General features: G+C 46.5%; 1 protein-coding gene across 1 annotated transcript; it reads right to left on the minus strand.

The window, feature by feature from the left end:
* Positions 1–1172: 1172 nt before the first annotated feature.
* LOC122383980 lies at positions 1173–11153 on the minus strand. The gene is made up of 6 exons (XM_043370881.1): positions 10857–11153; positions 5868–6011; positions 5347–5551; positions 4748–4893; positions 3746–3882; positions 1173–2162 (listed from the first exon to the last, which is right to left on the minus strand). Exons 1-5 carry the CDS (start codon positions 10969–10971, stop codon positions 3809–3811), a joined length of 684 nt encoding a protein of 227 aa, XP_043226816.1. The 5' UTR covers positions 10972–11153; the 3' UTR covers positions 1173–2162; positions 3746–3808.
* Between the last annotated feature and the right edge of the window lie 5465 nt (positions 11154–16618).

The raw sequence follows: 16618 nt of genomic DNA on the forward strand, positions 1-16618 counted from the left end.
AGGACATTGGACAAATCAGCGTATAATTGGCCTCCTCTCGACACATGCAATATGTTCGTTTTTTTTTTTTTTGCGAAGGTTTATTTTCGTTAGGAAAGTATCGCTATCCAGTATCCAACATTGTTATCTGCCGTTAGCGACCGTTAACCTACTGGATATTGCCGAAAAATGGTAATGGGAAGATTCTACCCCACCCCCCGTCGCGGGTTAACCCGCGAGCTGCTGGGGGGGGGGGGGGGCGTTAAACGCCCCCACTTTTTTCGCCGGGCCATAGCATAAAAACGGCGCGCCGCAGGCGCGCCAAATTTTGGGTACCTGTAGGGAATTGATTGCAGTTTATTGTGACAAAGTTTCAAAAAAATCGGACGGAAAATTTTTGAGATATCGAGGTTTTAGTGACGTCATGATTTCTGAGTTTTCGACCAAAAACGGCATATGTTCAAAAAATCATATAAAATCACAGAATAAACATACAGACATGCCGTAAACGCCATTAGACTGCCAATACCATGAAAAATCAAATGGCTATCTTCGATTATTGATTATCGTTCCGCATTTTCCAAAATCTTGAACTGAATCTTGGCAATTTCTCGTGACTACTTCACGATGGTACATGCATTTCTTAAATTAAATTTTTTGAGCCAAACACGTACACATATGATAAAATGAATGTCACCATCGTGTTCTACGCCCCAAATTACCCATAAAACATGTGTCACAGGCTGCGAATATCAGTTTTTATTTTCGGGGATATGTGCCTACACGGTTGACCTGACCTTGACCCTGACCTATGCTTGACTGACCCCTACATGGAGCTGACACTCTTGTAGGCTTTATATGATGGATTGTGCACCGTTTTGACAGAGTTTGTGACGAGAGGCGCCCATTGCGAAGTCCTGAAATCCATGCTACTGAAAGCCCGATTTCAGGTGTTTGACCTGACCTTGACCTGACCTGTGACCTCAAAATTAAACTTTAAAGTACTCATCTGAAGCGTCCTGTCGCGTTCTTTCGTTTGCCGCCTCGTGCGTTTCGCTGCGCCTATTGGTTCTCGAGTTATCGGCTGGGGGCGTTTAACGCCCCCCCCCCCCCCAGCAAACGGTGGGTGGCGAAATACCCCAGCAACTGCCGGGTTAAGGTAGCAAAAGAACGCATGAAAAAAAAAAACGATAGAACTTGCATGTATTTATTGTGAGCAATCTCAAGCAGCAAAAGCATTCTCATGCGAGTGAAGTGTAGAACTCTTGTCCTGTAAGAAAGCAAAAAACGCGTAGCTCATTTACCATTCTCCGATACAGGTGTCCTAAAAGTATGTCTCGTTTGCATACTTTCGCGCTCATACATCATTCACACATTTATAGACAATGTGGGAAAAGCCACTTATCCCTTATCCCTATAGCCGTACACAGCATCGGCCCTTAGCCATTAATTACACTTGTTTCTCACGTCAACCAGTTTCTATCAAGTTTACACCCAACAGCAAATTCCACAGCACACGCCATGTGAATGTACAGTCTCTCACAAAACTACCGATACACAGTCACAGACAATGTGAGGGGCGGAGAACCGCCGGCTACACTCGCCCCGCCTCCTCCCCCCTCGCCATCGTCACCCATCCCCAGGTCAGGCAGTTCGGTGGCCCTCAAACTTGGCAGTCCTCCCTCGGTCGGGTTTGTTGACACCGCCGCACCGTGTATCGATACGAGACACTGAGCGCACTAATAACTATTCAGTTTTCACGGGCGTCGTTCGAAAGGTAAAGGACATATGGTGCGTTCATTCTAACGATTCCGTAGAGCAGGGTGCTCTAACGGATAAGGCTGGATAAGGCAGCATGATCATCTATCTGTGCATCTTATCCATATTTGTATTCCCTAAGTCACACAATCTCTAATATTGCTCACATCATTTGAATGATTTTCACCGAACTATCACGTCATTGTTTCTCATCATACATGATACAGAAGACACATAAGCAGAAGCAGCGTAGTAAGAACGAGCAGGCGTTATGTTCGACCCCACCGTGTTCACCCGGTGCACGCTGATGCTGAAGGAGCGCAGATTCACCAGCTCCCAGTTGGTGATAAAGCCCGGCAGACTGTCGTCCCATTTGTCCGTCAGCTAGGAGTCCGGTAATGAGCCCATCAGCAGGGTGAACGAGCCTGCTGGGCGAGGTAGGTCATTACTACGACTATTAGTTTGGACTACCTACTCGTATAAGTAATGCCGTATTGCAGCATTATTTTGTTAGCTTATATAGAAATACATTTTTAACCCTCGCATGTGTAGGGGGGGGGGGGTCGGATGGACCCCCCCCCATGGTTTTTCGCGAATAACTCGCGTAAAAAGCGTCCGATCGCGACGAAACTTTCAGTACCCTCGCATTGATCAATTTGACACCTACCCTGAAAATTTCATGACCCTGACCCAAATGACCTTTGACCTGTGACCTCTTTTCCGAGACCATGTTTGGCCGGAATCGCGATTTCGCGTATGTCGGCTCGCACTAGCCGCGTGTTTGCTAGCTTTTCGTGGTTTCAAACGTTCAAACATGTGATTTGATGTTACTCCCGTGTGTGTCAAGGTCACCTGAAGGTCAGGTCAGGTCATTGACCTTTGGTGACCTCGGGTGTCCTCGGGTCACTTTTTCGAGTTTTACATGTTTCTAGGCTAGTTTTTGGAGCTGAATTCGAATTTAGCAACCATTTGAACATTTACGAAGTAGTTTTGGTGACTTCGTAACATGTTACGAAGCTGTCAGAGGCGGTTGATACCTACTAGGAATACCCGGCAGGACCCCCACTGGTTGACCTGACCTGACCTGACCCGACCTGGACTTAATGCATAAAGACATCATCTGTGATCAAAACTAACATGATATTCGTGATTAGCGCCCCGAAAAACCCCATAGCAGCCACACTTTACGACGTTCTGACAGGTCCCGATTTTCCGACTTTTGGGTCATTGACCTGACCTGCAAGGTCAACCAATGACCTAGGACCTTAAAATTAGGTATCATCGGCTTCCTCTCGTCACGGGCAACACGCTCGTTTTTTCCGCGAAGCTCTAGCTCGATCAGGGGCCAAACGGCAAGGGGGGGGTCCAACCGACCCCCCCCCCACATTAGAAGCTGGCAAACGCCGCACACATGCGAGGGTTAAATAAGTATGTCTTGAAAAAAAAACAACCTAACCTAACCATACTTGTCTAAGCAGTATTGTTGACCATTTGTAATAAGAACCTTCCACAGTGGATTGTCACATAGGCGCTCTCTCACGTGGGAACGTGAGGCGCACAGTGACATCAGCAGAGGAATTTATGGTGTATGAAAATAAGTGACGTCATCACAGGTCTCCAATGACAGCTACAGGATGCAGTTTGGGGTATGGAGAAGTGACAAGAAGAGACAAAATGATAAAGCAGTGACGTCACTGAGACGTGGAACAAAGTGACGTCACGGGAGTAGTACGGTAAGGCATCTCATCTCGGGCAGTGACCTTCAAGTCCACCGCTAAATGGTCAGAACTCAGACTTCAGAGTGAAATCTATTTGTTTGCATTGCTTTCGCCTTTCTAAGATATTGGTCGCAACGACTCATCGCTTAGGTGCGTGCTAATTGATGACAAAATGTTGTGATGTTAAATGTCCTACCCTCCGCCGTTGCAGTGTCATACTGATATCGCATGGTGAGGATACGATGGTGCTGCCACCTAGTTTGGAAAGTGCTGCCACCTGGTGTACTCACCGAGAATGATCACCGCTGACACCGCTGTAGGTGTCGGCGAGTCGTTACAAGTGATAATCCCATCTAGTATATGGGGTCCCTGACAACCTTGATGTTGCCGGTCTGAGACGGTATTCTCAGCCTGTCATAAACGGCTCCTGCGGATAAGACAACGAAAGAGAGGTTACACATAACATCTCATTCACAATGAGGAAAATTCTTTTCATGGTTCAAAATAAGTACGAAGTACGAACAAAAGTTTTGTTTGACGTGATATGATTTAACACATCACCAATTTTGGACTTCTGACGTGACGCCTCAGAATGGCACAAAACAGCACGGGTGAGCAAATTGTGTCTCATGCAGTAACTAAATGCAAAAGTAGGTACAGCTATATCAACCAGACACAAATGGTCATGCTGGATAGGTTCATTTATTTTCACAAGTCCGACACCAGTCACAAAACTGGATTGTAGTATATATCTGCGTAAGCCCAATTCAGCACCAAAGACATGTAACAATGACAGTACCTACGTGAACTCTATGTAGTTACGTCCCGGGTAACCACATGAATATGGCAGTTCCAATCACACAACTGCACACTGTAGGTAGTACCTTATACACAGAGTTGCACAAAAAACAGTGAAGACCACAATACGGTGAAAATGTCCATAACACCAATTCATACCACACACCGCGTCAGAGCCCAAGCCAAAAGCCATACCAATTACCTACCTAAATATGAGTGACGTCATCTTACTATACCGGCTAACCTATCATTAGGTATCAGCTAGTGCTTGGTATTGTTCACACTCGAACAACCATTCACGCCACACATGAGGGTAGACTCATCTACATATGAATGGCATCACTATACTGTTTTATCTGTTGTGACGTCACATCAGCGTCATGTGTTCATTTCGACCCGTTGAGAGATTATACGACAGCGGCTCCGAGAGGCCGGTGGCGCCGAGCCGTCTGTTGTGGGACTGATCAGAGGCGCTGGGCGGCGCCGTCACTCACCTAGGACTTGGAACCTCAGTGCTCTCGGCGTGTTGTCATCGCTTTTCCCCAGGTCTGCCCGGACCAGGACTTCCAGGACCGTCTGAGTGAGCTCCTCTGTTGTGTTAAGAAACAGATACTCGAGTTTCCGACAGGTAACCACCAGTCTGCGACAGAACAGAACACAGGCCAGTCAGCGACACCAGCTGGCCGACCGGCCGTCTGGAAGGGACGGGTCCGGTCTCCACAGGGCCAGTTCAAGTCAGGGCCGGTCCGGTCCCGGTGAGGGTCCGGCCCCGATGCCGCGCGCCAGCTAAAGCCATAGTGCTAACTTCTATTGGTTTGTATGCTAGTTATAGTGACAAATTACATACCAAGGCTCTAGCCTCATAAGCACAATGCATGGTAACAGTGTTTCGTGTATGCACACATGCAGACAATGCGTGGTGGCATGCATATTCTGGTCTGGGTCTCGTCTGCGTCTGGTCTGTGTATGGTCTGTGTTTGGTCTGGTTTGGGTCTGGTCTGGTCTGGGTCTGGTCTGGGTCTGGTCTGGTCTGGTCTGGTCTGGTCTGGTCTGGGTCTGGTCTGAGTCTGGTCTGGATGTACAGCTGACTGACCTGCTGACCGCTGTGACAGGTATATCCGTACAGAGTTCACTGGGCGCTCCCAGCTGCATTTTACGCAGCTGGGAGCAGCCGTGGAGGGCGGCCAGTGAGGCGTCAGTGATTGCGCCGGACAAAGAGCCGCCAAGTGTGACGTCCTCCAGGCCGGTGAGGGCGGACAGCAGCCCCTGTAGGGCCCCGGCAGTGACACGCGGGCAGTCTGGGAAACACAGACACATACAGACATGGTAGGTGAATGGTGTGGGAACTGCTACGCTACTCGCTAGCACGTGCTGAGACATAGACAGGTATGACACTACATGCTGCATACGAGCTGACTGCTAATATTGAGCATTAAATAGTGATAATGAACACATTTAATATTATTTGAATGTAGGTATATTTGTATATATGTAAGTAGTTACGTATGCATGTATGCCGTGCTTAGTTGGTATATGGTGTTCGTCAGTACTCAGTACCTATACCTTACGGCTTACCACAGGTAAAGATAACCTGTCCATGCCACCGCCACTCACAGAACATGCGCAGCTTGGTAACCCGTGGTCCCAGCTCCTTAGCCAGCTGGTTGATGACGTCATCTCCCGCCTGTTGTATGACGACATTTAGCCCATGGTCGGGCTGTCGGGCCAGTGGCAGCGGCTTCCCCGTCTTCCCCGGTCCTGTCGGAGAGAGAGCTGTGTCAGCTGACTGCAGTCGGACGGAGCTGCCGCCGGGTCGGGAGGCCGCTGACACTATGGTATGTAACAATGATACAGCCGATTGACACCAACACAGCCGACTCGTCACTGATAGGAATGAGTTTGGCAATGTCTGTTGTATACAAGCACACATAGGTATTGATATACCTACATAGCTCAGCATGGACCATGAACTATGAACAATAGAGATTGAACACTATCGACGATGCTGTAAAAACTATCTGTATTGGATGTCAGGCCATGATCAACATTAGGCGTCGGTTTCCTATGATCATTTGTAGAGCATGTGTTCTTCAAAACAACGTCTATCATAATTTTGACCAGAGTTACAGTGAATACGCATTACACATTTTACTGTGATGATGCCACTGCCCGCTAAAATACTGTTTTTGTATGTAGGTTAACCCTCGCCCTGGCAGGGCATTTTTCATAACACGGCCTGGCAGGGGGGGTCGATGCGACCCCCCCTCGCGATTGGCTCCTATGGCACCTAGAAACACCAAATTTGGCAGGTAGGTGGCCCCCTGGAGTTCTCGCCCCTGTGCAAATTTGGTTGCTCTAGGTCAATATTTAGGGGGGTTTTGGGGGGTATAAATGTAAAAATTTCGCTGAAAACAGGTCAAAAGTTTTTCGCTTATAACTTTTGATCTAATTAAGATAGAGCAAAAAGAAAAGCACCAGTGAACTCAGCACGTCAAGGCGCGTCGAATGATATACTTTTTAGCTTGCTTAAGTGTACTTAAAGTTTTTTCTTAAATTTTAACCCTCGCACGACCAGGCCATTTCTCATAGCACGAACGACCAGGGGGGGGGGGTTGTTACGACCCCCCCCCTGGCGTTTCGAAACGGAAGGTCGTAGAGCTTAGCGGAAAAAACCAACGGATTGCTCTCAACGAGATCTCGCGATTGGTGGTATATTTTTGGGTCCTAGGTCAACATTTGACCTACTTTTGACCGGTCAAAGGTCAAATTTTCGGAAAAATAGATTTTTCAACTTTTGGCGGCGATTGCGGCAAAACGGTGGGAGATATCGACTTGAAACCTTCACTATCGTGTTCCTTGATCAATTCTCTATCGTTTGGTATGTATTTCGTTTCCCTAGCTCTAAAAATGGCGCGTTGGGAGCGCCGGAAGTCGGCAAGGTCACAGTCGGCGGCAGAAATTCGAAAAATAAAAATTTAAATTTTTGAAATTTGATTGTATTTTTGGATTTGGGAGGTCCATTTGCTCCCTATAGCAGCTAATATTGCTGCATATTCCCATTGAGGTGACAAGAATTAGCAAAATAGTGGTTCGGGCGCTTTTCAAAAATAGTACCGGACGCTGTTCCTCTTGTGACGTCATAGCTCCGTGACCTGACCTGACCCGGTCAAATTTCTTATACCATATGATAGCCAATACTTGCCCCAACATGCATGGGAAGTTTCATCACGATCCATCAACCGATGTCCGTACCACCGGCAGGAAACCTCGGGCGTTGGCACTCAGTTTGTGAAAATCCGGCCGGAGGCTGTACCTCTTATGACGTCATAACTCCGTGACCTGACATGACCCGATCAATTTTTTTCGGCAAAAAATGCGCAAAGGTTGCCCCAGAGGGTATTGAAAATTTCAGCCCGCTACGACAAGCCGTTTAGCGTGCACTTCGAAAAACCTCAGGGGGGGGGGGGGTTGATACAACCCCCCCCCTAGGCGTTCTAGGGTTAAGTAAACTTAAATTAATAACTTCAGTTAAAGTTGACCAAATGGCATCATATTGCATATCATTCGATTCGGCTGATCACCAGGAACACAATGATACCATTTTTGAAGCTCTAGCGTCATTATATGCCAAGTTATTGGCAAAAACGTCATTTGACCTCAGTTGACCTCATTTGACCTGACCCATGGATGAGTACACCAAACAAAGAAGCACCAAGTGACCTGCTGTTAAGTACTGTGGTTTCAAAGCACAAAAGTGATAAAACGAAGCGGATATCTCCAGTATTTTCCGAATTTAGTATTTTCCCATAGGCTTAACATTACGACGTCATGACCTCTAACTGACCTCAGGTCAGTGACCTCAAAAACCCGAACTATATGTTATACAGCTCGGTGAACTTAGCACATCCTGAAAGTTTGAAGGAAATCAGTGCAAAACTGTGAGTTGGACAGGTGCAAAAAGATTGAAATTTGACCATGACCTTGTACCGGTTTTTCTGACCTGGTGACCTGACCCAGGGTCACCCGGACCTGAAATTTTCAGGTCATATGTAAAAAGGTTGCCCCATAGGCTGTGCCAAATTTAGCGGCGCTGCGCGCTGCTGTTTTTACGCTATCTTTGAAAAACCTTAGGGGGGGGGGGGTCGCATCGACCCCCCCCCTGCCAGGGCGAGGGTTAATTAATATTACATTGCATACAGGGTTGGGCAGATAAATTGGGACAAATTTTAACTTCCTCTAAAACGACTATTTTTTGAGTGATAAAGATAATTTTTGAACATAAATATAGGCTAATGAATACGTTTCCATGTTATGCAGGTTGCGTTGCAATTTTGAGTCGGCTGGTCACAGAACGTGGGCTTAAGCAAGCCACTATCAACTTAGTCCGCGCGCACATGCGTGCCAATACTCTAATTATGCTCCATCAAATGGCTAAAAGTAGTGTGTATCGAACAGACGTAAACGTTGGAGGAAGAGATGATATTGACTCATCCTTACATACCAATTGCATTGACACCGGCCGCTCCCCCGGTTCTGCAGGGGGGCTAAAAGGCAAAATTCAGTTAAATCAGAGGATCCTCGCGAAAACAGTGGCGCGAGCTTACAACGAAGGTAGCCGCGCCATGAGAAAGCGATATACCAGCACCTCAAACATGTACTCTTATGCATTGATGCATATCAACCTGTCAACATAGATGTTGAAGCAGCTGTGACGTTAAAAAAATTGTTTCCTCTTGAAGGGCTTGGAGAAGCGAGCAAGCACGTGCAGGTCTTTTTCGACGACGGTATCCCCATAACCGAACATATGAACAACCGCAAACACCATGTAACATCGCAACCAGCCCAGAAGACGTGATCTTAGTTCCAAAAAGAATGCAGCAGACATCGGTGATGGTATTCCACTCGGTGACTTCCATGACGGTCACGTGGGGCCCCCTTATTTTACGGAACCGGGAGGGGGTTCGCCATTACAGGGTACCTAACCATTATTCCGGCAGTTCGAATCAACAAGATGAAAGAAGGCAACATCCTGCATGGAGTGATGCTCTTCGAGGAGTCAGCTCCCCGGCATACAGTAAATTAACCCGCGCACCGACGGGGGGGGCGGATATCCGCCCCCCCCCTGAGGTTTTTCGCGAATAGCGGGAAAACCGCGGCGCGTAGCGCCGCGAAATTTGGTATGACTATAACCTGATCAATTTTACACATGGTGTGCAAGTTTGAACCTCCTACCTTTCAAGGTCAGGTCACCAGGTCACTTTGAATGACCCAACCTCAAGTCACTTTTTTGCAACTTTGTCACCGTGCCAGAGCTACAGTAGATGTCGGAGGCCTTTGAAAGTCGCAGGATATTATTAGGTCATTAGTAGCTACAATTTGTATATCTCGGAATTTTGATATCGGTGACCTAAGGTCAGGTCAATTTCGCGACCTCCCCATTATAAGTCAATGGGGGAAAAATAAACTCCCTGTTTTACCACTAAAACGGGTCGGAATGGCCCCATATACCATACATGACTATATACGATCAACCTTCACTACCTTGAGGTCTGTTTTGCTGTTGGGCAGCTGTGAGGTCATGTGACGTCATCAAAGGTCACCAAAGGTTTTTGGCCAATAACTCCGTACAGGAACAAGATACAGACGCGTGGATGGTCTCATTGTGTTCAGCTCGTCAAGACGCATCGAATGATATACATGATGACCTCGAGGTCACGTGACCTGAGGTCAACCTTTGACCTTGACCTTTCAAGGTCAAAATATATATCATTCGATGCGGATTGACGAGAGGATCACGATGATGCCCTTAGTTTGTTCCTATCTTGACTAATTCGAAAGTTATTCGAGAAAAACTCTCCATATCTAGCGCCGCCATTTTGACTTTTTCGACCCCTGTGACGTCATCTTTGACCTGACCTGAAAATGACCTTAGTAAAAATTGTAGATCTTGGCCGTGCGTATCCGATGCCGTTTACCGCTTGTCGCTATCTTGCTTCGTTCTCGAGATCTCAGGGGGGGGGGCGGTCATCCGCCCCCCCCGTCGGTACTAAGTTGGCGCAGACCCCCGTCGGTGCGCGGGTTAAATACAAAATCTCCTGAAACGGAGGATCCCGCAAACTGTACCCAAGGGAAAATGCCCCCTTCCTCATTAAACCTCAGCCCACACAAGTTCTGGTTGCTGGGGCGTTTTTGCGGGTGAGCCTAACGAACGTCCCCATATGACTGTGGTGAGCCTCAGCAGTGCCAGTTGGCTACAATTACGAGCCATTTCAGACGGGAGATCTCGCCGCGCGTGCGGCCATTCCAGGCACCGATAAGGACTGATGCAGGTGGACCACGGTGACCATATTTGGTGAAAATGTGTAAAATTGGTGTGACAATATGTGATCCAAATCTGAAATGCCTATGTTTACAAATTTCTAAGCTACGGCGTTCTAAATGCAAATATGTATTTTGTCCCAATTTATCTGCCCAACCCTGTATGGTATCGGACCGGCTAAACATTACAGCCCACATGCATGGCTGCAATCGCAATACCTACTAAGCGCTGTCCTCACCACACAGCAGTGTGATTAGGTACAAGTTTCATCAATGACATCTCACCGTAAACGTCCAGGCGCCTCAAGGACGGCGGCAGCAGCCGCAGCCACCGTCCCGTCGAGTCAGGCGGAATGGAGACCGTGAGCTCCTCCAAGGTTCGGAGGGACTCCAAAACCATTATCACCTGCTTCTCGCTATGACCCGGTGGAAATGTGAACTGCTTCTCAGTCGAGAGTTCCTGCTTCTGGACTGTGACTACACTGGCCGCAGGTGATTGGCTCAATGTCTGCTTCGAGACGTCACTGGCCGCCGGCGACTGGAGCCCTCTCTGTGCTGTGTCGTTGATGCTGGTTTCTGTAGATGGACTGCAAAAGCAAACGAGAATAACGTTGAAGGCTCATACATAAAACTCGCACCTAGATAGATAGGGAGCGGTCAGGTGAACCCAATCGGTTTTTGACAAATAACCTTCGCCCCAGTGCACAGTGGGGATTTTTCCGATCTAGCGCCTATTAATTCAAAAAATATTTTTTGGATTTTTGTTTATTTTTTGTGTCAGTAGGGCTAAGAAATGTCTGAATTTTTCATATTTGGCATTATTTTATCTGTATGTCCACAGCAAAACTAGGAAAAATGCGCCCAAAGTTCACACTCATGCGTGATTACTCAATGGGCTCAGCAAGGCCCGAAAGTATAGCTCAATTTCATTGTCCTGTCCTGTTGGTTTTAATCTTGCGAGGTCTTCAAGTTGCATATCGTCTGAAAGGCACCTTTATTAGGAATGGAATGGCAAACAGAAAGTATGCCACAACCTTACTAAGGTCACAAAAATGCCCTTTACAAAAAAAAACCCTTACAGACACCATATTGTAGGAATGGTATTCTAAATAAATGTAGGAAATCAACAATGTTCTCCACACTTTTCCACTCCGAAATATATCCTATCGAATTCGCCACTTTCTTCTGCACAAGACAACGCCTAGTTTGGCTGCCGAAACTTGCCTGAACACGGAATATTCACATTAGAGTATCTTAATACCTCACTCGAGGAGCGCTAGGGCAAACAGCACGATATAGGTATGTTCCGGACATGGCGAATAATTTTACTTCGTGATTTATATGATGCATATTTTCTGAGACACATTCATTAGGAATAGGATGACAAGCGTAAATTATACATACCGTAACCTTATTAACCCGCGCCCCGTAGGGCTACCGGCGGACCCTACCACCCGTAGGGGGGGGGGGCGTTTCGGCCCCCCCTAAGATCTCGGAAAGTTACCGGCCGATTTTCAAAATTCAAACGGCGTTCGATAGCCCCACCCAAGAACTACCTTGTGACCAAATTTCATTGACCTAGGTCAAACCGATGACGTCACAGGTCAGGTCAAAGGTCAGATTTTCACCGTTCACAGGCATTTCAAGAAATGTGTTGTGAAATCGAGTAAATTGGTAATTTATTGAAAACCATCGATGGTACATTGTTCGTCAAACACATACTTTGCTATCTAAGGTCACTGATACCAGGTCAGGTCACAGCGAGGTCAGGTCACCGGGGGTCACATTATGAAAGTGTCGTGTGATACATGTTTTATGGTCCATTTTACATGACAAATGCGATTATGTGGGTTAGGTAGCCTTTGGGGCCAGCCTAGGTCACGTTTTGGTGAAGGTCAGGTCAAGGTCAGGTCAAATTAGGTCAAAATTCAAAGTTGATAATTTTGCATAAAATGGGTATCGATTCGATGCAGCTCGTCACGGGGAGTCCAATGATGGTCTTTGTTTTGCTCTACGAGGTCTAGAATTGCCAAAAATTGAGTTTGAAAATTTGACGTCATCATTTTTGAAAAGTTTTTCGCTATAACTTGGCCAAAAAACGAGGTATCGATCTGAAATTTGGTATGTAGATAGAAGACGGTAGGTACTATCACATATATTCCGGTTTTTTCGAAAATCAAAAAGCTTTTTGGATTTTTCGGCTTATATATCCAAAAAAATGCATTTTTGATTTTTGGGGGTCAAAACTCAAAAATTTCAAAAATCGGAGATAGCAGTTCTGTAGCCCTGTCAATTCTACACCTTTTGTGTCTTGATCATTTTTCTGTATCTTAAAAGCTGTAGGCCTGACAGGTCTTCTCGCGAAGGTCTTTTTTCGGTCGAAAATGACAGAACATGACGTCATTCTGACGTCATTTGTGGCCAACCTATCATAGCCTCTGGAAAAATGTTTGGTCACAATGTGTAAAATCGATGCCCGGAGGGGTCCTGAATGTTTGGTGGCGATATCTCCAGCCGTTTAGGAGATATCGACCGAAAAGGACGGGGGGGGGCCGTTTCGGCCTCCCCCCTACGGGGCGCGGGTTAACCATCGCACTTGTGGGGAGGGGGAGGGGGAAGGGGTCGGATAAAACCCCATGGTTTTCCGCAAATTACTCGCGCAAAAAGCGGCCGATCGCGCCGAAACTTTCGGTACCCTCGAGATCATCAATTTTACATCTAACCTAAAAATTTCATGACTCTGACCCAACTGACCTTTGACCTGTGGCATATTTCTCGAGACCATGTTTGGCCGGAATCGCGATTCGGCGTATGCCAGCTCACATTATCCGCGGTTTCCAGTCTTTTTGTGGTTTTAAACGTTCAAATATGTGAAATGATGTTGGTGCCATAAATAATGGTGGGTGTCAAGGTCACGTGAAGGTCAAGTCAAGGTCATTGACCTTTTGATGACCTTGGTTTACTTTTTCCAGTTTTACTTGTTTCTAGGGTAGTTTTTGGTGCTGATTTCGATTTTAGCAGCCATTTGAATATTTACGAAGTAGTTCTAGTGCCTTCGTTCCATGTTACGAAGCTATCAGTAGTAGGTGACACTTCTATGGATGGCCGGCAGGACGCCTACCAATTGATCTAACCTGACCTGACCCGACCTGGCCTAAATGCATAAAGACATCGTCTGTGCTCAAAACTAACATGAAATTCGTGATCAGCACCCCAAAATACCCCGTAACACCCTAACTTTGCGAAGTTTCAAGAGGTCTCGATTTCCCAACTTTAGTTGGGTCATTAAACTGACTTGGAAAGTCAGCTTATGACCTTGGACATTGAAATTGGATATATTCGGCCTAATTTCGTCATAGGCAGCACGCTTGACTTTTCCGCGAAGCTCTAGCTTGATCAGGGGCCAAACGGCTGAGCGGGGGGTCCAATTGAACCCCCTATACTATGTTGATTATGCACATTTACAGGTAAAATTCTCACCAGGACACACCAGCCAACATCTGTGCACAATCTGGCTACAATTCTACCTATGGTTTGCCCTCTACGAATAAATACGTGCTAGATCGGAAAAATCCCACTGTGCAGTGGGTGGAGGCATATGCTACCACCCTGTCGCGTTTTTTGCGTGTGAATAAAAAACCGCGGCGCGTAGCGCCGCGCAGCTTTGGGTAGATTTTGGTGCATCAATTTTGGACAATTTGTGAAATTTTTGACCCCAGGTCATGTCAGGTCAGGTCACCAGTCTGCTCTCGACCTCCGTCCCGGGCGGACGTGCCTCCGGTCCCCCGCTGCCGATTGGCCAACCCCTAATATCCTACCGCTGTCATTGCTGCCGACGGTCAAATTGAACACGAAATGGTGGGTGGTCAACGGACAAAAAGAAGAGCGGCAAATGCACCGAGAACGACACAGAATCAAAATGAAAACGTGTCGGAAAAGTCCAAAAAGCAGAAAATTCAAAAAGTTGTGGTTTCTTGTGCCAAGAAGGATTCAGAAAAACTGAGTACAGGTATTTTCAACGACACTGATGATACTGATCATCAGACAGTAAGTGACTCTGATTCTGATGTGAGTGAACATGATGATGATGCCCAATCTTGGTCTAAAGCTGGCAAAAAAGGAAAACGCACCCAAAAGGTAAGCTACACGTGCAAAGGTGGGCGTAAATCGTGTGGCAAATCTATAAAAGGAAATGAGTCTGCCATTCAGTGTGAATCATGCGAGGAATGGTTTCATCCGAGGTGTCAGGAACTGACGGAGAAGGCCTTCAACGCTATAGCTGAGCACGATATCTTCTGGATTTGTCATGAATGCAGAGTGTTCCTCCATGAGAAGACACAGTTTGCGAAGCAGATGAAAATGGAAATTAAAGAAGCAGAACTCACTATCAGCAAGAAGCTGGAGGAAGTCAAAGGTCTTGTAACAAGTGCCATTGACAAAAAAGTAGATGATGGTGTCAAGAAAATGGAACAAAGAATTGGTGAAAGCTCGGATGTACTGAAAAAAGCTGTGCAAGAGCGAGGTATCGACAGATCAATGAATATAATCGTACACAACTTTCCTGAAAGCACCAAACCTGAGACATCTGAGAAGCAGGAAGAGGACATCATCAAAGTCAACGAGATGTTCAAAACCATCTGTGGCAAATCAGACGAGGTGAAAGCAGTGGAGGGTTTCCGCCTACGGAGGAGAGCTGTTGACCCCAACGAAGTGAACAGAAAGCCAGGACTGCTGCTGATCAAAATGAACAATCAACAAGATGCTGAGATGATACTGAAGAAAAGGTTCCTGCTGAGAGAAAAGGGATTCCCTAACATCTTTCTGACAAAGGATCTCTCAAAAGAAGAACGAGAAAAACAATGGAAACTAAGGGAAGAACTCCGGAAGAAAGGTAAGGACACCCACATGATATTTCAAGGGCGTGTCGTACCCAGAGAAGAGAAGTAGTCTGGAACAGAACAGTTCAAAAAATGTAAGAACCAACAAGACTACACAAGTTGTGGATATTTCTGCCCTGAAATGTGTGTATACCAACATTGATGGGATGAATGCAGTCAAGTGTGCTGAATTGTTTGCTGTAATAACCAGAGAAGGCCCACACATAGTATTTATCACTGAAACCAAACTGTCGGATGAGGTGTCACAATTCCAGGGCTGTGATGACTACCGTGTGTTCAGACGAGATAGAGGATTTGGAAAAGGAGGAGGTGTGCTGTTAATGGTCCGTAAAGATCTTACTGCATGGGAGGCGCCTGGCTTAAGGTGGGAAAATGTTGAAACAATCTCATGTGTACTCAAAACTGGGAACAAGACAGCCTTACTGGTATGTGTTTACCGACCCCCAAACGCCTCTCATGATAACAATGACAAGCTGTGTCAGTTCATCACCCAAGTATGTGATTTCAAATCAGACCAGCTCCTGGTATGTGGTGATTTTAATTACAGAGGGATAAATTGGGAAGCAGATTCTGTTGACGGATCTCAGGATAGTGATCAGGCGAGATTCTATGATGCTTGCCAGGATGGTTTTCTGTACCAACATGTGAGGGACTTCACACGGTCAAGGGGCTTGGATGAACCCTCACTCCTAGACTTGATACTAACTAAGCATCCACTTGAAATAGAAGACATTCAGTATCAGGCCCCCATTGGCAAAAGCGATCACTGTGTATTGACATTTAAAATGCTCATCGAGAACGATAGAAGTATGGTTCGACCAAGGAGGAGGAGAGTATTCTTCAGAGGTGACTATGATACTGCCAGACAATTGTTTAGTTCACATCCCTGGAGCCAACAGTTCTCTGGCAAGAACGTTGACGACTCCTGGGCTGTTTTTCTGAGCCATTACAATGAAGTTGTGAGTAAAACAGTCCCTATGCGTCAAGAGGAGAGGTGGAAAAACAAGAAGAAGTGGATGACAAGGGAAGTACTGCATCTAATCGAGAAGAAAGAAACAGCATGGAAAAAGTATAGGAAGAAAGGGACTCAGAAGGCAATGCATTCATACAAACGAGTAAGAAACCTGGTGACATCAGCGGTGCGAAGGG

This window comes from Amphibalanus amphitrite, unplaced genomic scaffold (assembly GCF_019059575.1).
Source record: "Amphibalanus amphitrite isolate SeventyFive unplaced genomic scaffold, NRLGWU_Aamphi_draft 000178F_arrow, whole genome shotgun sequence".
NCBI lineage: Eukaryota > Metazoa > Arthropoda > Thecostraca > Balanomorpha > Balanidae > Amphibalanus > Amphibalanus amphitrite.

Bases quoted from the DNA above. Each gene is read 5' to 3' on its own strand.
- LOC122383980 (XM_043370881.1), bottom strand. From the start codon at position 10,971: ATGGTTTTGGAGTCCCTCCGAACCTTGGAGGAGCTCACGGTCTCCATT. The intron at 6,012-10,856 runs GTGAGATGTCAT...TCTCTCCGACAG, and splicing joins GAGGCGCCTGGACGTTTACG to GACCGGGGAAGACGGGGAAG. The intron at 5,552-5,867 runs GTGAGTGGCGGT...TGTGTTTCCCAG, and splicing joins TACCAAGCTGCGCATGTTCT to ACTGCCCGCGTGTCACTGCC.